Source organism: Lethenteron reissneri, chromosome 60, assembly GCF_015708825.2.
Source record: "Lethenteron reissneri isolate LAM-NWPU_2019-01 chromosome 60, ASM1570882v1, whole genome shotgun sequence".
Classification (NCBI taxonomy): Eukaryota; Metazoa; Chordata; class Hyperoartia; order Petromyzontiformes; family Petromyzontidae; genus Lethenteron; species Lethenteron reissneri.
This window is the reverse complement of record NC_083838.1, coordinates 6283838-6309970: the sequence shown is the minus strand read 5'-3', so window position 1 is coordinate 6309970 and position 26133 is coordinate 6283838. Positions and strand designations below refer to the sequence as shown.

Genomic DNA, 26133 nt, shown 5'->3' with positions numbered 1-26133 from the left:
AAGTCACGTAGGATGGAAATAATAAAATAATAAAAATAAAACATAATAAAATAATTCTCACGACGTTTCGGCCACAACGCAAGCAGCCGTCCTCAGGTGACGAACAGGTCTGTCGAGAAGACAGAGGACGGCTGCTTGCGTTGTGGCCGAAACGTCGTGAGAATTATTTTATTATGTTTTATTTTTATAATTTTATTATTTCCATCCTACGTGACTTTACTGAAAGAACCAAGAAGATGAATCCCTGCAGTCACGAAAGCTTTACATCGAAAATGGATGTATTTACAGTAACGTGGTTGTCGGCTTTAGACTGCCTCGGCCGAACTCAAAATGCATAATGCAGCACGGTTTGTGTTTTATATACAATCTAGACTGGACCGCATTGCAGAATGCTCTACAGAGGGCTATCGGTCATCGGCAGGAACACAGGAAAAGGGGTTGACCCTGGTTTCAAGAATTGATGGCACGGCAGGCTGTGGGGAAGATAGTTTCAGATTATGGGGGGGGGGGGGGGGCAGCAGAGGAGAATGAGTGACCTCTCGTCGAGCCATTGTTGACCTGAGGCCTTCCATAGAAAGCTTTTGGTTGTTGCAGCGGCGGTTCAGACGGCAGCCCTCGAAGGCGCGGAAATCTCGAGTGCAGCTGACAGGAGGCGTCGACACCGCGCAGGAAGTGGTTGCCACAGCACCCTTGAGGGAAGTGGCACACGCCCAGGAGGCCACCCTCTCAGCCTGCCCGCCGACGAACCCGGCAGTACCGACGTTCATGCAGTTCCAGCGATGCGTGGCGGTGGCGGTGGTGGTTTCCCCGCTCTGCTCGGCCCATGGTTGGGACTGGCTGGAGTGTCCCGGCCGGCACGGAGAAGGTGGAGGCGGCTGCACAGCGCTATCTGTGAGATGCAGTCGCAGCTGAGTTTGTGGAATCGAAACTGATGTGGTGGTGGTGGGGCAAACAGCCTCCTCATCGCCACGTCTCACTTGCTCCACCACCACGGCGGCGGCACAGCGAGACACACGGCATGGGGAACCGCGGCGAGAAACGGGGACAGCGAGAGGTGCAGAGGGACACAGCGAGACACAGCAAGGAGCTGCGATGCAGAAAAACACAGCCAGACGTGTGGACATGGCAAGACCCGGGGGACAAATGAAGACACAGCGAGACACAGTGACGTGGAGAGACATGGGGATATTGAGAGAGAAGGGGATACGGTGATACACATGGACACGGTGACACACGGCCACACTGTGAGTCATGGGGACACACTTCCCCCATGAGACAGACATGAGTCACCCACCGTTTGAGAAAGTCATTGTCGTCACGTGCCTCTGATGCTGCAAAGTGGCCTGCGAAGCATCCAAAAAATGTACCCGTAAAAACAAAGTTTTTCATCTATAAATCCTTTATATGCGTGACATCGGTTTTATCTTATTATTCATTTCTATTTTTCTTGAGTAAAAGTTTCATTTTTATCACATTGGTATTTTAAATTAAATATGAAAAAAAAAATTTCCTAAGAAGTGGAAAATTTTGGAATTTTTTTTCACGAAAATAAATTTTCACGCACAACGAGTCTGTGTGCAAAATGTCAGCTCGATTGGATCACGGGAAGTGGGTTAAAAAACGACCGAAAGATTTGCACGGTCGTAAGCGCGCAAGCAAGCAAGCAAGTGAACTTAATATAAAGGATTTAAAAATACGAGGTTACAGCTTGTGGCTCCGCATTTCATTTTGCTGACGTGCAAAACGACAATGAGAAGTGACGGCGACAGAATGAGGACTTGTGATGAACGTGCTGGCAGTGGAAATGCCACGTTTTCCTGCACTCTTGCTCACTCGGTTTTGTGCCATCGGGGACTTGTAATCACCGACGTTGGAGCTGCTGAAACCAGCAAGCGGCGATGCGTGCAACTGTGGCGGCGGCCGTAGCGGAGATGTGGGATCTGATTTACGTTCCCAGGGCGATGAGCTGATTCGGATCCACTGCCCGTGACCGCATTACTCAAATGAGGACCGCAGCCCTGAGCCCTGCGGCAACTGGAGCAGCAACAGGAGCAACAACAGGAGCAAGAGCAGCCCCCACCCTGTAGCAGCAAAAGCATTAGTAGCAGCAGTAGTGACACAAGCAGCAGCAGCAGGAGTAAAAGCAATAGCAGGAGTAACAGCAGAATTAACAGCAACACGAGGAGGAACAGCAGCAGCAGCAGCCGGAGTAAGCACAGCAGAAGCAGGAACTCAATGCCCATCAGAGACATGGTGTCATGGCGACGAATTTGTCTTGAAAGGTCTCAGTGGGAGATTTCAAAATGTCAAGTTAGAGCAGGACTTCTCAAAACGCCATTCGTCACGATCCACCATTTCCGCATTTATCTGTCTGCTCCGTTCCATTACAAATTGAGTCGTTGCACTTTTTTCACACACCGGTTAACAGAGGTCGCAAACGGGTTTTGATTCCTTACCCGTACCCGTACCCGGCCGCACCAGGGTCGCAAACGGGTACCCGTGCCCGGCCGGGTACGGGTAGCCGGGTATCGGGTAGGGTACGGGTATCGGGTACCCGGTTGTGACCTCTGCCGGATAATGAGTAAACGCGTGCTGCGGCACGGGGCCAGGCGTTAGTGGTGGGCGACGAGGGCGGAAAGCCGCGAGGGGTACCGAAAATGAGTTAGGAGAACTCAAAAAATAGATTTCACTAAATGAGTGATGAAGTATTTTTGTTATTTATTTAAACTATTTGAACTAAACAATGTTTTTGTTTATTTTACCAGGTAAGGCCTACTGAGCTACATAGTTCTTAAAAAAAAATGTTTGGAGTTGTTGATGATTCTAGATTTGAAGCTTTCGTGACTGCAAGGATTCATACTCTTAGGTTTTTTCTTTGTTGATGATGTTTTGTTAGAGTTATTGTTGAGACAAGTTGTTGATCCTGTGGACAGTTGTTGAGACATATTAGCCAACCGTGCTAATCGGAGGTGCAAGGGAAGGACAACAAACAAAACACAAACACCAGTTCTAAAGAAATGAGTTTTCAATCCAGATGATGTAAAAGTGCAAGGCTCCAGTGGCTTCCTAATATCGGAAGGAAGAGCGTTCCAGACGGCCGCAGAAGCGCATCTGAATGCGCGCGATGCAGTAACCGTCTTTGTTTGATGATTAGCCAAAAGCTGCTGCTGCTGCTGCTGCTGGGAGGATCACCGGAGTTGGCGTGATGGTTTACGCTCCCTAACCAGATCAGCAAAGTATCGTGGTTCATTTGCGGCAAGCACTTTGTGTGTGATGAGTGTAAACCTTAATTTGTTGACGCTGTTGGCAGTTGCCGAGACAAACTGTTGACGTTGTTGTTGCTGCTGTGCGTGTTGCCGTGGACAGGCAGCTGGCGAAGCCTACTGCGCCGTCACGGGGCCCCGCGTTTCCACACGACCGTGCGCCTCGACACCAAGGGATCGGCGGCCGAGCGACTCCTGGTGAGGGCCGGGGGCAGTGCCATGGAGTCGAGGCATCGCAGTCGTCAAAGCTCCGGCCATTGGAGCCCCGATCAGACTGTGACGCACCGGGGTGGCCGTGTTCTAGCAACCGTTACCGAGCGGCAATGGTTGTCAGCCCCATTTTTTTTCTCTCGTAGAAAAAAAATAATTTGGACAAAATGTGGGCAAATCTGGTGGGCAACTGGGATGGCGAATTCCAATCGGATCACAGGCAGGGGTCATGTGACTGCCCTCGAGGTTATGTGGTCTGTAGACCAAACGTGGGTCACGAAGCGCACCCTTCATCAAACTGTTTTGATTGGCTAAGCCGCAACTCCGAGTCGCCCTGCGGCCATTGCTGCACCGAGTTGCCGTGGTTACTCTTGAGTCAATATTAGAATCAGAGTTTTTATTGAGACTGCAGGAGGAATCTGATGGGCCATGAAGCTCTTTTTCACAGATGTCCAGTACGGACATGGGGTCAGCAATTGGTGTCGATTGTCTTGAAACAGGTCCAAAACATCGAGCGTTCACTGCACCACAAAAGTTGTACAAGATAGAGTGTGTAACACATTTCTTCAAACTCTTTGGGTCTTTCGGTAAAGTCTCGTAGATAGAAAAACAAGTTAGCAAGGTTATTACGAGAGCTTGGGAACAAGAGAGACGCGGATTGGAGAGGGAATTCCAAAGTGGAGCAGTGCGAGGGAGGAAGCAGAACAAGAAGTGAGGTGACCTGCAGTTTGGTGAGCGGGTGGCTGAGTGAGTGAGTGAATGGGTGAGTGAGTGAATGAGTGAGTGAGTCATTAGGCGAGTGGGTGGATGAGTTCCTCAGTGAGTGAATACGTGAGTGGCTGAGTGCGTTCTTGCAACCTGCAGTGTTAGCGGTGCGGATGGAGACAAACCAGTAGACCGAGTCCTCAACATGGGTGGGGAAATCAATGAGTGAAGTTTGTGAGAACAGTGACCGTGGTGTTAGCTATAGAAGAGCGATTAGGAGGCGACTGATCGCTGGCAAGCGAGCCACTGCAGTGATTTGATGAGTCCTGGATCATAGACCATATAACGGCCTATAGGGGATCAATGGTGATCGTAGCATGCGTACATGGTATCTGTTGCTGTGGGCCTGGTTAAAGGCTGTTAGGATAATGGTTGCTGTGAGCCTGGTTAAAGGCTGTAAGGATAAGGGTAGCTGTGGGCCTGGTTAAAGGCTGTAAGGATAAGGGTTGCTGTGGGCCTGGTTAAAGGCTGTAAGGATAAGGGTTGCTGTGGGCCTGGTTAAAGGCTGTAAGGATAAGGGTAGCTGTGGGCCTGGTTAAAGGCTGTAAGGATAAGGGTTGCTGTGAGCCTGGTTAAAGGCTGTAAGGATAAGGGTTGCTGTGGGCCTGGTTAAAGGCTGTAAGGATAATGGTTGCTGTGAGCCTGGTTAAAGGCTGTAAGGATAAGGGTTGCTGTGAGCCTGGTTATAGGCTATAAGGATAATGGTTGCTGTTGGCCTGGTTACAGGCTATAAGGATGATGATTGCTGTGAGCCTGGTTAAAGGCTGTAAGGATAAGGGTTGCTGTGGGCCTGGTTAAAGGCTGTAAGGATAAGGGTTGCTGTGGGCCTGGTTAAAGGCTGTAAGGATAATGGTTGCTGTGAGCCTGGTTAAAGGCTGTAAGGATAAGGGTTGCTGTGAGCCTGGTTACAGGCTATAAGGATAATGGTTGCTGTTGGCCTGGTTACAGGCTATAAGGATAATGGTTGCTGTGAGCCTGGTTAAAGGCTGTAAGGATAAGGGTAGCTGTGGGCCTGGTTAAAGGCTGTAAGGATAAGGGTTGCTGTGGGCCTGGTTGAAGGCTGTAAGGATAAGGGTTGCTGTGAGCCTGGTTAAAGGCTGTAAGGATAAGGTTTGCTGTGGGCCTGGTTAAAGGCTGTAAGGATAAGGGTTGCTGCGTTGCGTGAAACGGTGGCTGTTATTTACGGGATTCACGCCACAAATCACCTGACCACACAGGGTGGAGTGTGGGTGCTCACGGCTAGAGACGGAGGGGGAGTCTAAGGGAGATGAGAGATATCGAGAGGGATTAAAAGTCATAGGCAGACGAAATAGAATCGGAATCTTAATTTAGACTGGAAGAATCCGATGAACTGTAAAGCTCTTTTTCACAAATATCCAGTAGTTCAAGTTCAAGTTGATTTATTAGGTATAGCCCTGTGAGCCATTCGGCTCTTGAATCGGGTGCAACCGCAACAAACAAACAAAAAACATGAACAAGAAAACTTCTTAAAGTGACTATATGACTAAGTGGGGGCGGGTCAGAAAGTTACAGCAACAAAAAATACAACAACACAATAGGAGTGAAAAGAAAGGTCAGCAATTCACACATTTTTATTTTATTTGACCAGGTTAAGCTCGCTGAGCTATTAGCTTATTATTCAGAAGCGACCTGGCCACAGAGGATAGCCCAACGAAGTGGCTTATCATGTGGAAATGTGTCACAGCCAAACAATCTAAATAGTCTAAACGCGTGTTTCGAAATGTGGAGGACAAAACCGGAGGGCCCGGAGAAGAAATAAATACGTGATCACAGGGAGCGAGACATCAGAATCTGAATATTCATTTAGGCTGGAAGAATCCGATGAACTGTAAAGCTTTTAAATTTCGATTTAAAGCTTTCGTGACTGCAGGGATTCATCTTCTTGGTTCTTTCGGTAAAGTCACGTAGAAGGGAAGTAATAAAATAATAAAAAGAAAACATTGTATTTTATTACGTTTTATTTTTGTTATTTTATTATTTCCCTTCTGCGTGACTTTACCGAAAGAACCAAGAAGAACTGTAAAGCTCTTTATCAGCGATATCCAGTCGGGGCAGGTCAGAAAGTTACAACAAACCAAGCGAAAACAATTGCGTGAGTGGAAAGCAAAGGAAAGCCAAGCTAGTCACTCAATAAAATTAAACAAAGTTCGCAAGTACAAATTGCGTAAGTACATCAATTCCTCCAGATTTCTCAAAACCAAATTGCAATCTTGGGGCAAGGCAGCAAAGCGAAAACAAAAACAGACCCAGACCACAACAAGACAGCACACAGTCCGTCAGCAACGTTGCACACCTAGCATGTCACGAGCGTTACCACTGCGGTGCCGCACGTTTGATGCGGGAGGAACCTAGGAGCTCGGCTCTGCGGAGCCGTTCGTGGTGGTGGGGGGGTAGATGGCGCGGCTGGGCGGATGTGTGCCGGCATGCGGTGGGGGGGGAAGCTGTGGTGAGCCCAGGGGCCAGCGCCACACTGCCAGGTGTAGGCCACGATTACCCCCCCTCACCCTCCCTCACCCGTACCCGCGGCCTCTTCGCACGACGCCACCACCGCACCGCCACCTGAAACACCGGCGCTGCCAAATACGGCTCCTCCAGGCACCCCCCTGCGTTTGGTCACGTGAATGTGGTGTCGCCGCAGGTGCTGACGGCGTGGAGGGGCTTCCTGCTGTCGACTCGCACCCCGAACAAGGTACCACCGCTGCCTTGGCCGCCTCTGCCTCTGCCGCGTGCCCCCCTTCGTCGAACGGCAAAGCGTTGACGTTGTCGTCGTCGGCCGTCCGTCGTCGAAGTGCGCTTCGCATCGGTCGCACCTCGGCGATGATCGCTCGGTTTTGTCCGAATGTCGAGCGAAAACGTTGTGGCGTTGCCTCCGTTGGTTGGGGCGGTCTGGAGGCCGCCGGCAACGTTTTTGGGCACGTAACCGTGATGCAAATCAACGACTCCCGATTCCTACGACCCCGTCCCCTCGTCCCTCCCTCCCCCGCACCACCGCCACTCCAGCGATTTGATAAACGTCACAATTTTGAATTGCGATTGGATTTCGGAATCACTTTTTGTTAATTGGTTTTCTACCCTTCTATCTGGCAACAAAACTGACACCTTTTTTACAAGGAGTCATGTTTGCATAGACCACAATACCTGCAGTCATAATGCAAACAAAAAACATAACTCTGATAATGTATGCACTGTCCTTGAAGTTGATTGGTCCACACCCGAGACAGCATTATGACTGCATCAGCCAATATTTTGGTCTATGCAAACATGACTCCTTGTAAAAAGGTGTCAGTTTTGTTGCCATATAGAAGGGTAAAAAAACAATTATCATATTTTTACTGGCAAATGAGGTTCCAATGGTGTCACTTTTTGTTGTTTATCATCGCGGCGAATTGTAGCACTTCAGAGTGGATGCCGAGGTGACGTGAACCGTTGACCCCAACGAGCGCCATTCGGTGCGTGTATGGTTAGCTCACGGTTATCTTTCGACGTGCATCGATGATTCACATCCGTCGTTCCACCCCGAGCGATTGTTTTGACGTTCACTTGGGATGCAGTTATTCACCTCCCTTCCCCTCCAACCGCCAGCGATTCAGTGCGTGTGAAAATCGATCCGAGAGTCACATTCTCCTTCTTGGTTCTTTCGGTAAAGTCACGTAGAAGGGAAATAATAAAAGAATAAAAATAAAACATTAAATAATTCTCACGACGTTTCGGCCACAACGCAAGCAGCAGTCCTCAGGTGAAGAACAGGTCTGTCGGAAAGACAGCGGAATATGCAAATTACTTTGTCAAGGCGCCCCTTCCACCCTCCAACCCATCTTAAATATACGCTGCCAAGCCTGGTGGTGCCCATTCAGACGCTGTCTTTCCGACAGACCTGTTCTTCACCTGAGGACGGCTGCTTGCGTTGTGGCCGAAACGTCGTGAGAATTGTATTTTATAATGTTTTATTTTTATTATTTTATTATTTCCCTTCTACGTGACTTTACCGAAAGAACCAAGAAGATGAATCCCTGCAGTCACGAAAGCTTTAAATCGAAAAGTCACATTCTCGTTGCCTTTTGTTTTCACCGTCTCGTTTGTTCGGCCCGTTGGCGTCATCACGATCGCTCATTTACCCAGGGAAGCCTCGCCGAGTCTCATGACTCCTTTACAAGAGGGTCCTGCCAATTTTTTTTTTTTGCAGTGGGGGATTTGGGGGGGGGGTGGGCGATGTTACTGCTGTGTGTATAATCCAAATCTCGCTTCTCTTATTCCTTATAATGTCCCATCTCGGCCCCTGCATTCACAATCTCTGTTGTCCATCACTACGCCCCCCCCCCGCCTCCCTGTGCTCAGCCATGTTTCCACTTCACTAAAACATTTTTCATTCATCCCATAAGACTCATCTTTTTTCAAAAGCGTATCCCTCCACTATCTTAAATTTGGAGCTTTCGTGACTGCAGGAATTACTCTTTGGTTCTTTCGGTAAAGTCACGTATAAGGATAAAATAATAAATCGTCGTATGCTATTATTTAATTTATTATTTTATCCTTATACCTGACTTTACCGAAAGAACCAAAGAGTAATCCCTCTACTACTTTCTGTCCTCGCCCTTAAAACCTTGACCATCCTCCCCCTTTCCCTTCCAAACCTCGCCCCTCCTTTTCCCTGTCATCACCCTTCCTTGCCATCCCTTCCCTTCCCCAACACTCAAATCCCATCGCTTTACCCCATCAGCCAATACTAATGCACCATTTCTAATTCTTGTGAAGCGCTTTGACAGGAGCGCTATATACAATACTAGAAAAGACAAGATAATCCCCGACGAAATTTCTTTCAAATCTGGCAAACGTGGACCGTGACGCCGGCGTACTATGCTCGCTCTTGCGAATGACGTCACGGGATCTTTGAAGTCCACTGTGAGTGAAGCGGACGGCGCGTAGTGTCGTTGACGGTTAACACCGCACCACCGCATGAATGGCCCGGGGCAGCCGCTGGATTCAAACCGTTAACTTCTGCATAAAGTAGTGAATCCACTGCCGCTGGGCCAGCGACAGAGGTCGCAACTGGGTACCCGATACCCGTACCCTACCCGATACCCAGCTACCCGTTTGCGATCCTGGTGCGGCCGGGTACGGGTACGGGTAGGCCGTGAGTCACTGGTGAGTAACCGTTTGTCACTCATTTCGGGTAGGGTACGGGTAGGGTACGGGTAGGGAACGGGTACCTGTACCCGGCCGGGTACGGGTACGGGTACCCATTTGCGACCCTGGTGCGGCCGGGTACGGGTACGGATAAGGAATCAAAACCCGTTTGCGACCTCTGGCCAGCGATAAAAGTAACATTTGCATATCATCATCATCAGCAGCCATGATCCATCCCCTGTTGGATGAAGGCCTCCTCAAGCCGCCCCCATCTCTCACGATCCTTAAGTGCAACGGTCCGCTCAGCACCTCCACACGAGCTGGTCTCGTCACTCCATCTCCCCAGTCGATGTCCTCTCGGATGAGTTCCATTACCTAGCTGCCACTCCGTTTTTATTCTTCTCGGCCATCGCGCATCATCTCTGACGTATCCTGCCCAAGCCCCGCTCACTTTTCTAAACAATTTAGATGTCTTTGGTTCTTTCGGTAAAGCCACGTAGGTATTCCCTGTCATTAATTTATTTTGTTTTATACCTACGTGACTTTACCGAAAGAACCAAAGAGTATGGATCCCTGCAGTCACGAAAACTTCAAATCTAGATTGAATTTAGATGTCATTGCCTTTTATAGTTATCTAATGCTTGTGTTCCTCGTTCTGTGTCCCGTCACGCTGGTGAGATGTACACTCCCTCGCCTGGCATGCAGGAGACCGTGGGTTCAATCCCGACCCTGACGATGCCTGCTGTTGTATATTTGGAATTTGCGTCTTTCTCTCCCCGTGATCGCGTGGATTTCTGCGGGTCCTCCGGTTTTCCCCTCCACATTTCGAATCAATGTGCGCTTAGAGTATTTGGCTGCTGTACATTTCCCACATGGTAAGCCACTTCCTCGAGCTCTCATTCGTGACAGCCAGCTCGCTTCTGAACAAGAGTTCCACATAGCTCAGTGAGCCTTACCTGGTAAAACAAAAACGCACAGTACTGTAATTCGTTTCATTCTATTGGACGAACGGACGCATCGTCCGTCTGGTGACAAATATTTGGCCACAGCGATGGCCGCCCGGACGGAACCGCCTCTCCGCCGAGGGCGGCCGCTGTCTCGTACGTCCGTGACGCCGGTTCCTCGCGCTCCTTTTCAGGTGGAGTCCACGTTCCACTTTTTGGAGATCCAGGCAGCCACACTCAAGGGCAACAAGGTGAGAGAGGCAGCTCCTGGGGCTGGGCAGCATAAGACGGTAGGGGGGATGGGGGGGGCGGCAGTGAAAATATTATTTGGGAGGGATAAAATATATTTTTCAAATCATTTATGTTGTTTCAAAGTTGCCACTAGCAGAGCGCGTGGCACGCTCATGCATGCCCGGCAGAGGTCGCAACCGGGTACCCGATACCCGTACCCTACCCGATACTTGGCTACCCGTACCCGCCCGGGTACGGGTACGGGTACCCTTTTGCGACCCTGGTGCGGCCGGGTACGGGTACGGGTTGGCCGTGAGTCACTGGTGAGTAACCGTTTGTCACTCATTTCGGGTAGGGTACGGGTACGGGTAGGGAACAGGTACCCGTACCTGGCCGGGTACGGGTACCCATTTGCGACGCTGGTGCGGCCGAGTACGGGTACGGGTAAGGAATCAAAACCCGTTTGCGACCTCTGATGCCCGGGGTGCCACAGCGGGTTCACCGATTGCGCCGGTCTGCCACACGGTGACTTGGGGCTGTCTAGTGTTTGGAGATTGATTGTCTAAATGAATGAAGTTGCGTGGGTCCACCTGTTGAGTCTGCCACGGGCCATGCTAAGCGGTGACCTTGCGCCAGAGGTCGCAAACGGGTTTTGATTCCTTACTCGTACCCGTACCTGGCCGCACCAGGGTCGCAAACGGGTACCCGTACCCGTACCCGGCCGTACCCGTACCCTACCCGTACCCGGCCGGGTACGGGTAGAGTACGGGTATCGGGTACCCGATTGCGACCTCTGAGATGAAGCCATGTTGCAGGCGCGGGTGGGTTGATTCTAGGAACTTGAATTGTGAGAAGAGACAAGACGTTGGGAAATGAGTGACAAACAGTTACTCACTAGTGACTCACGGCCTACCCATACCCGGCCACACCAGGGTCGCAAACGGGTACCCGTACCCGTACCCGGCCGGGTACGGGTAGCCGGATATCGGGTAGGGTACGGGTATCGGGTACCCAGTTGCGACCTCTGCCTTGCGCTCTCTGTCGCCGGCTCTCGAGGGGTTTTACTGCAGCTACCGCACGTGGCGAGATGTTAACCACCTCGCCTGGTATGCAGGAGGTCGTGGCTTCGATTCCGACCCTGGCGTCCCCTCTATATTTGGAGTTTGCATGCTCTCCCAGTGGTCGTATGGATTTTTCTACGGTTTTTCCCTCCACATTTATAGCTGACGCACGTTTAGATTATTTGGCTGCTCGTAAATTTCGACGTGATGACAATCCACTACGTTGAGCTATCATTTGTGATAGTTTATAGTTTTAAGTAACTCAAGAGCAGATCCGCTTTCGTTTATTGTGGTTGGTGCTACGCGGTGGTAGATTTATAACAAAATTGCTGTCGTGAACCTCTAATCGGTGTGGTTTTGTCTGTGTCGTGTTATTTGGCGTTGTTACATGGATGCTGTTGTTATTGAGTTGTTTTTGATGTCGTTGTGTCTTCTTTTGTTGATGTTCTTGATGTCATCGTTTATGTTGTTTATGTTATTGTTTATATTTCATGTTATTGTTTATGTTGACGATGATGTTACGGGCCATTTTGTTGAGTTGTTGATGATGTTATTGTTGATCATGTTGTTGAGCAGTTGTTGTTGTTGTTGAGCAGTTGCTGCTAGAGACGGAGCGGGTCGGCGTCACCATGGCGATGAGCTCTGCGGAGGAGGCCGACGTCGTTCTGGTGCACATCATGGTCGCCGCACAGGCCGCAGTGCCCGGGGTCAGCCCTCCGTGAGTCTACAACAACCTCAGCCAACACAACAACCACAACCACAACAAACACAACACAACCACAACAAACACAACACAACCACAACAAACACAACGACAGCATGGTGGCCGCGGTGCCCGGGGTCAGCCCTCCGTGAGTCCACAACGATCTCAGCCAACACAACAACCACAACCACAACACAACCACAACAACCACAATCACAACAAACACAACAAACACAACGACAGCATGGTCGCCGCGGTGCCCGTGGTCAGCCCTCCGTGATTCCACAACAACCTCAGCCAACACAACAACCACAACCACAACAAACACAACACAACCACAACAAACACAACGACAGCATGGTGGCCGCCCTGCCCGGGGTCAGCCCTCTGTGAGTCCACAACGATCTCAGCCAACACAACAACCACAACCACAACAACCACAACCAGAACAAACACAACACAACCACAACAAACACAACAAACACAACCACAACAAACACAACGACAGCATGGTGTCCGCAGTTCCCGGGGTCAGCCCTCCGTGAGTCCACAACAACCTCAGCCAACACAACAACCACAACAAACACAAACACAACAACCACAACAAACACAACCACAACAAACACAACAACCACAACCACAACAAACACAACACAACAAACACAACCACAACAAACACAACCACAACAAACACAACCACAACAAACACAACGACAGCATGGTGGCCGCCGTGCCCGGGGTCAGCCCTCCGTGAGTCCGCAACAACCTCAGTCAACACAACAAACACAACCACAACACAACCACAACAAACACAACGACAGCATGGTGGCCGCAGTGCCCGGGGTCAGCCCCCCGTGAGTCCACAATAACCTCACCCAACACAACAACCGCGACACATACAACAAACACAACACAAACACAACCACAACAAACATAACCACAAATCAACAACCACAACACAACAAACAAAACGACAGCATGGTCGCCGCAGTGCCCGGGGTCAGCCCCCCGTGAGTCTACAACAACCTCACCCAACACAACAACCGCGACACATACAACAAACACAACACAAACACAACCACAACAAACATAACCACAAGTCAACAACCACAACACACACAAAAACCACGACACACACAACCACAACGCAGAGCCACAACAGACACAACCACAACACAAACACAACAGCCACAACACAACCACAACACAAACACAACCACAACGCACACAAACACAACCACAACACACACAAACACAACCACAACAAACACAACGACCACATCGCAGCAGTGACCCTCGCTGCCGTTGTTGTTTACAATTTGATTCTTCCGCTTGTTTACCGAGGAGAGCCTTGCCGAGTCTCAAGACTCGTTTTTTCAAGAGGGTCCTGCCAGGTCTTCGCAGTAGCGTTGCGATGCTGCTCACCGCGATCCCAATTGAGTAACATTTCAGGAATTTGGGGCAATGCCAGTTACATTGCTTGTTTTTTTCTTTATTTTAGCTAAGCGAGGAAACCCCTGTAGAACAGGGGTAGAGGAGACACACTCCACACACTCACGCTTACTCACAAAGATAGAGATCCACCCTATAGCCTTGACAGACTGTTGGGGCAAGTGCTGTTAGCGAGTAGCACCTATGAAGGCCGGCACGGCGCACGAGGAGGTGGGTGGCCACCACCACACCCGGCCGCCTTTGCCTCGCTCGTCGCGGTGTTTTAGCAAACTGCATCAGGTACTAATTTGAGGCTGAGTCGACCTTGGTGATGCCCAGGACCCATTCATATCATCATCACTGGTCTTGGCCGTGAGCAGGAATCGAACTCGGGTGAACCGGGTTCGTAGCGCAGTGCGCTAACCGCTACGCTACCGCTCCCCACGGGGTCGTTAAAATCTTGCCACCGTGCGGGAAAACATACGAAGACGGAACAGAGTGAGAACATACAAACGCCGATAGGCACGTGAATCGAGAGTCGAACCCAGGAACCCTTTCGTCCCATGAAGGCGCGAGGGTTACCACTGCGCCGCCAATGCCCTTGCCTTGCGAGCCTCTAGGCTGAGACAGACTTCACTGCGCGTGACACCGGGGTCGCAAGAGCACATGGCGCGATTGACCTATGACCCCTTTCCCACTCGCATGGCAGACAAACGCGGCCTCTGTGGCGGCACGCGTGTAAACGGGACAGTGCGCGATAGCCACCTCGATTCTCAAGCCCGCTGACAGCACTTGCCCCAACAGTCTGTTAAGGCTATACGACGGGCTCTTTGTCTTTGTGCGTGTGTGCGTTCGCCAGTTTCTTGAAGAGGCTGACTCTGGACATGCACGAGCGGGCGAACTCCTTGCAGACAGCCTGGGCCCGGCAGAGCATTGTGGATATGGGGCCTTGTGGTGCGTGCGCTCCGCACCGCGCTTCTCACGGTCCGCCGCGGGGTGGGGGTTCAGAGGGCGGTCGTGGTGCCGACAGCTGTCGTGGCCCCGGTTGGGGCTTCGAGGGTGCCGTACGGCAGCTGTTGCCGGTTGACCGCCGTCAGCCGGCTGTCTGTGTATGTGTGACGTCTACGCGCGGTGACGTCCGGGTGTGGTGCTGTGTGTGTGACGTTTGTGTTTTGTGCCACCTGTGTGTGTGACGTCTGTGTGTTGTGCCGCGTGTGTGTGTGTGCGACGTCTGTGTGTGGTGCCCCATGTGTGTGTGATGTCTGTGCGTTGTGCTGCGTGTGTGCGTGTGACATCTGTATGTGGTGCCCCATGCGTGTGTGTGTGATGTCTCTGCATTGTGCTGCGTGTGTGTGTGTGTGTGCGACGTCTGTATGTGCGATGTCTGTGTGTGGTGCCCCATGTGTGCGTGTGTGATGTCTGTGCGTTGTGCTGCGTGTGTGTGTGTGACATCTGTGTGTGATGCCCCATTGTGTGTGTGTGATGTCTGTGCGTTGTGCTGCGTGTATGTGTGTGTGATGTTTGTGCGTTGTGCTGCGTGTGTGTGTGATGTTTGTGCGTTGTGCTGCGTGTGTGTGTGATGTTTGTGCGTTGTGCTGCGTGTGTGTGTGATGTTTGTGCATTGTGCTGCGTGTGTGTGTGTGATGTTTGTGCGTTGTGCTGCGTGTGTGTGTGTGTGTGATGTCTGTGCGTTGTGCTGCGTGTGTGTGTGTGATGTTTGTGCATTGTGCTGCGTGTGTGTGTGTGATGTCTGTGCGTCGTGCTGCGTGTGTGCGTGTGTGTGATGTTTGTGCGTTGTGCTGCGTGTGTGTGTGTGATGTTTGTGCGTTGTGCTGCGTGTGTGTGTGTGATGTTTGTGCGTTGTGCTGCGTGTGTGTGTGTGTGATGTTTGTGCGTTGTGCTGCGTGTGTGTGTGTGTGTGATGTTTGTGCGTTGTGCTGCGTGTGTGTGTGCGTGTGTGCGTGTGTGTGTACGTGTGTGTGTGCGTGTGTGTGTGTGCGTGTTGTTTGTGCGTTGTGCTGCGTGTGTGTGTGCGTGTGTGTGTGTGTGATGTTTGTGCGTTGTGCTGCGTGTGTGTGTGTGTGATGTTTGTGCGTTGTGCTGCGTGTGTGTGTGCGTGATGTCTGTGCGTTGTGCTGCGTGTGTGTGTGTGTGATGTTTGTGCTGCGTGTGTGTGTGTGTGATGTTTGTGCTGCGTGTGTGTGTGTGTGATGTTTGTGCTGTGTGTGTGTGTGTGCGACGTCTGCGCGAGTAGGAGGATTCTCACAGACGTATGCTTGCGTCTGCGATCAGCTGGGCCTGCCCTGCCGGGAAGAGGTGCAGTGGGTGAGCTACCTCACTCACTTCACTGCGCCATCATCATCGTCATCATAATCATTGTATATAACACGACATATATACATTGCATTCTATTGTTCATATTTTTTGGGACTTTTTTTGGCCCTCAATTTTATCCAGATTGTGCTAGGAATGTGTCATCTGGTGAGATGAAGAATCCATTTGTAACTCGCAGTGCTATGCGAAACCCTTACAGAGCAGCCTGCACAAGTGGATATCACCACAGACTCACTTGTGAGATCCCTTCAAGCGACCTTCAATGAATGCGATGGCTGCTGAAGTGTGCAAACATTAGCGGGGAGAAGACAAAGACGGCCATGCATGGTGTTGGCCACACTACCTCTTCGTGCACCGTGCCGGCCTTAATCGGTGCACGCAAACAGCACTGGGCACAACAGCCTGTTAAAGGCTTCACGGGGGAACTGTGCGTGTGTGTGCGTGTGTGCGTGTGCGTGTGTGTGCGTGTGTGTGTGTGCGCGTGTGTGTGTGTGTGTGCGTGTGTGTGTGTGCGTGTGTGTGTGTGTGCGTGTGTGTGTGTGTCTGCAGGACGTGGACACCATCTACCTGTCCCACGACTCACGCGAGCTCAGCCTCAATGACTTCAGCCACCTGGACGGCAGGTGCACCTCAACTGCGCGCGCAGACACGCGCAGACACGCGCAGACACTTGCAGATATGCTCAGACACGCTCAGACACTTGCAGACACGCGCAGACACGCTCAGACACTCGCAGATATGCTCAGACACGCTCAGACACGCTCCGACACGCGCAGACACGCGCAGACACTCGCAGATATGCTCAGACACGCGCAGACACACTCCGACACGCGCAGACACGCGCAGACACGCTCAGACACTCGCAGATATGCTCAGACACGCTCAGACACTTGCAGACACTTGCAGACACGCGCAGACACGCGTAGACACGCGCAGACACGCGCAGACACGCTCAGACACTTGCAGACACGCTCCGACACGCTCCGACACGCTCCGACACGCGCAGACACACGCAGACACGCGCAGACACGCTCAGACACTTGCAGACACGCTCCGACACGCTCCGACACGCGCAGACACACGCAGACACGCGCAGACACGTTCAGACACACTTTCACTTGCGCATGCGCAGCCCGCGTGAGTGATGAGAGAGTGCCGCCGAACCAGAGAGAGTGCCGACCTGACATGTCGCTCGTGTGTGCGTGTGTGTGTGCGTGTGTGTGCGTTTATGCGTGCGTGCATGTGTGCGTGTGTACGTGCGTGTATGCGTGAGTGTGTATGTGTGCGTGCGTGTGTGCGTGTGTGTGTGCGTGTGTGCGTGCGTGCGTGCGTGTGTGCGTGCGTGTATGCGTGCGTGTGTGTGCGTGCATGCGTGTGTGCGTGTATGCGTGCGTGTATGCGTGCGTGCATGTGTGCGTGTGTGCGTGTGTGCGTGCGTGCATGTGTGTGTGTGTACGTGCGTGTATGCGTGCGTGTTTGTGTGCGTGTGTACGTACGTGTATGCGTGAGTGTGTATGTGTGTATGTGTGTGTGCGTGTGTGCGTGTGTGCGTGCGTGTGTGCGTGTGTGTGTGTGCGTATGAGTGTGTTTATGCGTGCGTGCATGTGTGCGTGTGTGCGTGCGTGTGTACGTGCGTGTATGCGTGCGTGTGTACGTGCGTGTATGTGTGCGTGCGCGTGCACCCAGGGACCTGGTCCCCATCGTTGCGACGCTCGAGTTCAGCTCCTGGTTCACCAAGCTGCACTGCAAGGACGTCCGGCTGGTGTGTGACGATTTGGGCTGAAACGCGCGACGGGTTTGTTCGCCGCGCTCTCGACTCGGAGAGTTGTGGTCGCGATTCGAGAAGCTGTCCTCCCAGCGTGCCTCGATTTCACCGGCCCATTATCAGCCCGCTGCCGGGCGAAGGCGTCTCGGTGCCATGTCGGTTTATGGGCATTGTGCGACCATACTTCACCACGCTGGTCAAATGTAGGGTCGGTGTAGAGAAGGCCCAGAGGCCCGGTTCAGATGTCACCACTCGCCAGTGATGTCAGCCGTGGCGGGGAATAAAACTTGGGTTGCCGGGTTCATAGCGCAATGCGCTAACCATTGCACCACTGCTCCTTTCGACACTTCACGCGGCCTCAAAGTGCACCAAGCCTGGCACAAGCACCGTGGTTATGTCACCGCCACTTACTGGTGAATGCCGGTTATTGTTGCTTTGTGTATTTGTGCGCATGGTGCATCTGTGCGCATGCCGTGTGTGTGTGTATGGTGTGAATGTGTGTGTGCATGGTGTGTGTATGTGTGCGTGGTGTGTGCGCGTGTCGATGGTGTGTGTCTTTCTGTCCACGGCGTGTGTGTGTTGATGATGCGTGTATGTGTGTGTGGTGTGTGTGTGTTGATGGTGCGTGTATGTGTGTGTGGTGTGTGTGTGTGTTGATGATGCGTGTATGTGTGTGTGGTGTGTGTGTGTTGATGGTGCGTGTATGCGTGTGTGTGTTGATGATGCGTGTATGTGTGTGTGTGTGTGTGTTGATGGTGCGTGTATGTGTGTGTGTGTTGATGGTGCGTGTATGTGTGTGTGGTGTGTGTGTTGATGGTGCGTGTATGTGTTGTGTGTGTGTGTTGATGGTGCGTGTATGTGTGTGTGGTGTGTGTGTGTTGATGATGCGTGTATGTGTGTGTGGTGTGTGTGTGTGTTGGTGGTGCGTGTATGTGTGTGTGGTGTGTGTGTTGATGGTGCGTGTATGTGTGTGTGGTGTGTGTGTGTTGATGGTGCGTGTATGCGTTTGTGTGTTGATGGTGCGTGTATGTGTGTGTGTGTTGATGGTGCGTGTATGTGTGTGTGGTGTGTGTGTTGATGGTGCGTGTATGTGTGTGTGTGTTGATGGTGCGTGTATGTGTGTGTGGTGTGTGTGTGTGTGTGTTGATGGTGCGTGTATGTGTGTGGTGTGTGTGTGTGTGTTGATGGTGCGTGTATGTGTGTGGTGTGTGTGTGTTGATGATGCGTGTATGTGTGTGTGGTGTGTGTGTGTGTTGATGGTGCGTGTATGTGTGTGTGGTGTGTGTGTGTGTTGATGGTGCGTGTATGCGTGTGTGGTGTGTGTGTGTGTTGATGGTGCGTGTATGCGTGTGGTGTGTGTGTGTGTGTTGATGGTGCGTGTATGTGTGTGTGATGTGTGTGTGTTGATGGCGCGTGTATGTGTGTGTGGTGTGTGTGTGTGTTGATGGTGCGTGTATGTGTGTGTGGTGTGTGTGTGTGTTGATGGTACGTGTATGCGTGTGGTGTGTGTGTGTGTTGATGATGCGTGTATGCGTGTGTGGTGTGTGTGTGTTGATGGTGCGTGTATGTGTGTGTGGTGTGTGTGTGTTGATGGTGCGTGTATGTGTGTGTGGTGTGTGTGTGTGTTGATGGTGGGTGTATGTGTGTGTGGTGTGTGTGTGTGTTGATGGTGCGTGTATGCGTGTGTGGTGTGTGTGTGTGTTGATGGTGCGTGTATGTGTGTGTGGTGTGTGTGTGTGTTGATGGTGCGTGTATGTGTGTGTGGTGTGTGTGTGTGTTGATGGTGCGTGTATGTGTGTGTGGTGTGTGTGTGTGTTGATGGTGCGTGTATGTGTGTGTGGTGTGTGTGTGTGTTGATGGTGCGTGTATGTGTGTGTGGTGTGTGTGTGTGTTGATGGTGCGTGTATGTGTGTGTGGTGTGTGTGTGTGTTGATGGTGCGTGTATGTGTGTGTGGTGTGTGTGTGTGTTGATGGTGCGTGTATGTGTGTGTGGTGTGTGTGTGTGTTGATGATGCGTGTATGTGTGTGTGGTGTGTGTGTGTGTTGATGATGCGTGTATGTGTGTGTGGTGTGTGTGTGTGTTGATGGTGCGTGTATGTGTGTGGTGTGTGTGTGTGTTGATGGTGCGTGTATGTGTGTGTGGTGTGTGTGTGTGTTGATGATGCGTGTATGTGTGTGTGGTGTGTGTGTGTGTTGATGGTGCGTGTATGGTGTGTGTGTGTGTTGATGGTGCGTGTATGTGTGTGTGGTGTGTGTGTGTGTTGATGGTGAGTGTATGTGTGTGTGTTGTGTGTGTGTGTTGATGGTGCGTGTATGTGTGTGTGGTGTGTGTGTGTGTTGATGATGCGTGTATGCGTGTGTGGTGTGTGTGTGTGTTGATGGTACGTGTATGTGTGTGTGGTGTGTGTGTGTGTTGATGGTGCGTGTATGTGTGTGTGGTGTGTGTGTGTGTTGATGGTGCGTGTATGTGTGTGTGGTGTGTGTGTTGATGGTGCGTGTATGTGTGTGTGGTGTGTGTGTGTTGATGGTGCGTGTATGCGTGTGTGTGTTGATGGTGCGTGTATGTGTGTGTGTGTTGATGGTGCGTGTATGTGTGTGGTGTGTGTGTGTGTGTTGATGGTGCGTGTATGTGTGTGGTGTGTGTGTGTGTGTGTTGATGATGCGTGTATGTGTGTGTGGTGTGTGTGTGTGTTGATGGTGCGTGTATGTGTGTGTGGTGTGTGTGTGTGTTGATGGTGCGTGTATGTGTGTGTGGTGTGTGTGTGTGTTGATGGTGCGTGTATGCGTGTGGTGTGTGTGTGTGTGTTGATGGTGCGTGTATGTGTGTGTGATGTGTGTGTGTTGATGGCGCGTGTATGTGTGTGTGGTGTGTGTGTGTGTTGATGGTGCGTGTATGTGTGTGTGGTGTGTGTGTGTGTTGATGGTGGGTGTATGTGTGTGTGGTGTGTGTGTGTGTTGATGGTGCGTGTATGTGTGTGGTGTGTGTGTGTGCTGATGGTGCGTGTATGCGTGTGTGGTGTGTGTGTGTGTTGATGGTGGGTGTATGCGTGTGTGTGTGGTGTGTGTGTTGATGGTGCGTGTATGTGTGTGTGGTGTGTGTGTGTGTTGATGGTGCGTGTATGTGTGTGTGGTGTGTGTGTGTGTTGATGGTGCGTGTATGTGTGTGTGGTGTGTGTGTGTGTTGATGGTGCGTGTATGCGTGTGTGTGCACCAGTCTGCAGAGGTCTGCGAGCAAGTGCTGCGCGTGATGTCGCGATCCTCGCGCCTGGAGGAGCTGGTGCTCGAGAACGTTGGGCTCAAGTCGTGAGTGCTCACTTAGCATTGCATGCTGGGATATGCACAGGGGCATTCTGGGACGGGCACAGGTGCATGCTGGGCCTCGGTGGCTGCACTGCCGCTTCACGCCAGCTGCCATACCGCCACCGCCGCCACAACAAATAGAGTCCCGAACAACAACAACAATAACACCAATAACAACAACAACAACTTCAGGAACTTGATTGAGACCGGTTCAGTTCCTGAAGAAGGTCCCAGCACTTGGTGCAAAATGTCAGAGGTCGTGCCGAATAACAGGCTGTGCAACCTGAACACATATGGGTGAGCTATACAACACAACAGCGAAACCCTACGTAGTAACAATTTGTGTGTACGTATGTATGTTGAACTTTTTTCGCAACGTACGTAGCCAACCGTGCTGCAAATCGGAGGTGCGGGGGAAAGACAACAAACTAAACACAAAAAGTAGTTAGAAAGAAATGAATTTTTCAATCGAGATTTTAAAGTGCATAGCTCCAGATTTGTAAAACTCCAAATCTACCACTCGGTTGTGAAATGGCCAGAAGAGAGTAGCACAGCAAGGGAATTTGCGAACGTGTCTGTCCGGAGATTTGAGTGTTGTTCCCTCGAATGCGCGGATTTTTCCCGGGTTTCTTCCGTTGTGCACAGGAAGGTGCGATTTGTAAAACACGGCGGTGTTCACAGCAGTGGCATCTTTCGTAAATCGAGACACAGGGAAACTTAGTTTGGCCAAAGCAACGTTTCCAAGATTTGCATCTCCCTCCCCCGTGTACTGCTGCGCTGTTTCCTCCTCCTCCTCCTCCTCATCGTCCTCCTCCTCCTTCCTCTTCCTCCTGCCAGTGATTTTCTGCAGAAACTTGCCACGGCTTTGACCCAAAATCCTGCCAGCTGCCTCCACTCCATAAATGTGTCCAACAACAGCCTGGAGGACCGAGGTGAACACCGAACACACGCACAGACGCGGCACTGCACACCCACTGCATCGCACAGACACGGCACTGCACACCCGCTGCATCGCACAGACGCGGCACTGCACACCCGCTGCACAGCACAGACGCGGCACTGCACACCCGCTGCATCGCACAGACACGGCACTGTACACCCGCTGCATCGCACAGACACGGCACTGCATACCCGCTGCATCGCACAGACACGGCACCGCACACAGCACAGCACTGCACAGACGCGGCACTGCACACCCGCTGCATCGCACAGACGCGGCACTGCACACAGCACAGCACTGCACAGACACGGCACTGCACACCCGCTGCATCGCACAGAAACAGCACCACACAGACACGGCACCACACACAGCACAGCACCACACAGATGCTGCACGGCACTCAGCAATGCATTCATCGATTGGAATTGTGCATAGCAAGTTGCGCCTCTTACTGGCAGACCACAGAACTTGGGCTTGTGCGGTCTACAGTTTCCCGTGCGTTTTTGAGATGTAATTTGCATGAATGACGCGATAAAAAATAAACGATTCTATCTACTAACCCATAGCTCCTCCGCTCACCATGCTTGCACGTGTGTGTGCGCCCTCATGCACGTGCAGGGCTGTATCAGCTGAGTCAGCAGCTGAGCCGACTTGGCAAGGGACTACGCAGTCTCAACCTGTCCCGCACAGCGCTCACGCTCAAAGGTACGATCACTCACTCACTCACTCGGTCAGCTAGCCACTCACTTGCCCGCTCACATGCGTGCTCACTCACTCAGTCAGCGAGCAACTCACCCGCTCACTCATGCACATGCTCACTCACTCGGTCAGCTAGCCACTCACCCGCTCACTCACGCACGTGCGCACTCACTCACTCGGTCAGCTAGCCACTCACTTGCCCGCTCACATGCGTGCTCACTCACTCACTCGGTCAGCTAGCCACTAACCCGCTCGCTCACTCACATGCTCACTCACTCAGTCAGCGAATAACTCACCCGTTCGCTCGCTCACACACATGCTAACTCATTCACTCAGTCAGCGAGCCACTCACCCGCTCACTCACGCACGTGCTCACTCACTCACGTGCTCACTCACTCACTCGGTCAGCTAGCCACTCACTTGCCCGCTCACATGCGTGCTCACTCACTCACTCGGTCAGCTAGCCACTAACCCGCTCGCTCACTCACATGCTCACTCACTCAGTCAGCGAATAACTCACCCGTTCGCTCGCTCACACACATGCTAACTCATTCACTCAGTCAGCGAGCCACTCACCCGCTCACTCACGCACGTGCTCACTCACGCACTCGGTCAGCTAGCCACTCACTTGCCCGCTCACATGCGTGCTCACTCACTCACTCGGGCAGCTAGCCACTAACCCGCTCGCTCACTCACATGCTCACTCACTCAGTCAGCGAATAACTCACCCGTTCGCTCGCTCACACACATGCTAACTCATTCACTCAGTCAGCGAGCCACTCACCCGCTCACTCACGCACGTGCTCACTCACGCACTCGGTCAGCTAGCCACTCACTTGCCCGCTCACATGCGTGCTCACTCACTCACTCGGGCAGCTAGCCACTAACCCGCTCGCTCGCTCACATGCTCACTCACTCAGTCAGTGAGCAACTCACCCGCTCGTTCGCTCACACACATGCTCACTCACTCACTCAGTCAGCTAGCCACTCACCTGCTCGCTCACATGCATGCTCACTCATTTACTCAGTCAGCTAGCCACTAACTCGCTCACTCACTCACATGCTCACTCACTCAGTCAGCGAGCAACTCACCCGCTCGTTCGCTCACACACATGTTCACTCACTCAGTCAGCTAGCCGCTCACCCGCTCGCTCACTCACATGCTCACTCACTCAGTCAGCGAGCAACTCACCCGCTCACTCACGCACGTGCGCACTCACTCAGTCAGCTAGCCACGAACCCGCTCGCTCACTCACATGCTCACTCACTCAGTCAGCGAGCAACTCACCCGCTCGTTCGCTCACACACATGCTAACTCATTCACTCAGTCAGCTAGCCACGAACCCGCTCGCTCACTCACATGCTCACTCACTCACTCGGTCAGCTAGCCACTCATCCGCTTGCTTACGCACGCTCTCGTTTTCTCACTCGCTTAATCACCTACCCAGTCACCCACTCGCTCACTCACTCAATCACTTACCAGCTAACCACTCACCTGCTTGCTCACATGCTCACTCGCTCGCTCACCCACCCAGCCATCCAACCACTCGCTCACTCACTCACTTGGCCAGCCATCCAACCACTCGCTCGCTCACCCACCCAGCCATCCAACCACTCGCTCACTCACTTACTTGGCCAGCTAGCCACCCACTCGCTCACTCACTGGCTGGCTCGCTCACTCAATAAATCGCTCGCTCGCTCGTTCACTCCCTCACTCACTCACTAGGTCGCTCGCTCAATAATTCGCTCGCCCACTCACTCGCTCGCTCACTCACTCACTTACCCACCCACTCGTTCGCTCACTCACTCGCTCACCTATCCAGCCAGCCAACCACTGGCTCACCCACTCACTTGGCCAAACTAGCCACCACCCACTCACTCATTCACTCGCCCTCTTATACATCTAGCAAAAAGATTATGCCAGGCCAATATAGCCACGATGCACTGCCTGTTTTATAATAGGGGTTTTCCCCTTTTTTCTGGCAACAAAACTGAAACCTTTTTACGAGGATTCATGTCTGCATTAACCACAATACTTTCAGTCAAAATGCAAACAAAAAACATACTACGATAATATATGGATTGTCCTTGAAACTGATTGGTCCACACCAAGGGACGGCTTTCTTTCAGATTCGAGGACAATACATATATTATCGTAGTATGTTTTTTGTTCGCATTTTGACCGCGAGTATTGTGGTTATTGCAGACATGAATCCTCGTAAAAAGGTTTCAGTTTTGTTGCCAGAAAAAAGGGGAAAACCCCTATTATTATATTTTGGTACTGGCAAGGAGGTCTAATGATGCACTGCCTGTTTGTTTACGATAAAGCTGAGTGATGTGCACTCTGATCAAGTTGTCCCGCGCACACAGTCGCCCACTCACCGCAACGTCCCCACCCCACCACCCACTTGGCTTGCCATGGGTCGCAGTCACAGAAGGATTCATGAATTTTTAAACAGGTCGGCAATTTCTGCTTTTACAGAGGTCATTGGGTGCCTGCGTGCGTGCGTGCGCGCATGAGCATTCCCCTCTGAAAGGTTCTTTGTAAATGTCTTGTTGTTGCTTGTGTCTGTGTATGTGTGTCCACGTGCATGTCCATCTGTGTGTGCGTGTGTGCCTGTTCTTACGTTCCTGTGCCATGTGTGTCTGTCTGCGGGCGTGTCCACGTATGTACATCTGTAAGTACGCGCGTGTGACTTCTCGTATATATCTGTGCGAACGTTGTCCATGTTGCCAACATGTGCATTGCGTTTCATTCCCACGTGTGTTGGCGTGCGTGTGTCCCTTGCGTGCACGTCTGTGCGTGTCCTCCGCGCGCGTATACGCGTGTGTGCGCGTGCGCAGGGGTGAACGCGATGTCGCAGGCGCTGATGACCAGCGAGTTGACCCTGAACTCGCTCACGTGCCTAGACCTCTCTGGTGTCATCCTGCGCGCAGACGAGACGTCGGTGAGCGTCGCACAGACACCTTCCCCGCCACCCCCCCTTGCCGTCACCCGCACAGGGAGTGGGCCGCCACTAGGTCGACTCCGCCGTGACTTGTGATTGTGCCATCCTCCCCCCTCCTCACCCAGAACCTGTACGCGTTCCTGGCGCAGCCCAACGCCCTTGCGGTGCTTGACCTGTCCGGCACGGAGAGCGTCGTGGAGACGGTGAGGGTCGCGGCTGCGAAGGGGATGCGTGTGTGTGTGGTGTGTGTGACGTGTGTCAGTGACGTGTGTGTGCTACACGTGTCTGTGACGCGTGTGTGTGGTGTGTGTGTGATGTGTGTACGAGTGACGCGTGTGTGTGGTGTGTGTGTGTGACGTGTGTCAGTGACGTGCGTGTGTTACGCGTGTCTGTG

General features: G+C 52.1%; 1 protein-coding gene across 1 annotated transcript in view; it reads left to right on the top strand.

The window, feature by feature from the left end:
* LOC133357879 (F-actin-uncapping protein LRRC16A-like) overlaps positions 1-26133 on the top strand; it is a 67778-nt gene that overhangs the window by 11503 nt on the left and 30142 nt on the right. Inside the window, exons 2-14 of the mRNA XM_061576031.1 lie at positions 3367-3461; positions 6898-6948; positions 10522-10578; positions 12216-12337; positions 14613-14707; positions 16008-16078; positions 16637-16710; positions 17774-17849; positions 21067-21155; positions 21990-22084; positions 22711-22797; positions 25636-25739; positions 25865-25942. Of these exons, the coding sequence (XP_061432015.1) occupies positions 3367-3461; positions 6898-6948; positions 10522-10578; positions 12216-12337; positions 14613-14707; positions 16008-16078; positions 16637-16710; positions 17774-17849; positions 21067-21155; positions 21990-22084; positions 22711-22797; positions 25636-25739; positions 25865-25942 (1094 nt within the window). The remainder of the gene's footprint in view (positions 1-3366; positions 3462-6897; positions 6949-10521; positions 10579-12215; positions 12338-14612; positions 14708-16007; positions 16079-16636; positions 16711-17773; positions 17850-21066; positions 21156-21989; positions 22085-22710; positions 22798-25635; positions 25740-25864; positions 25943-26133) is intronic.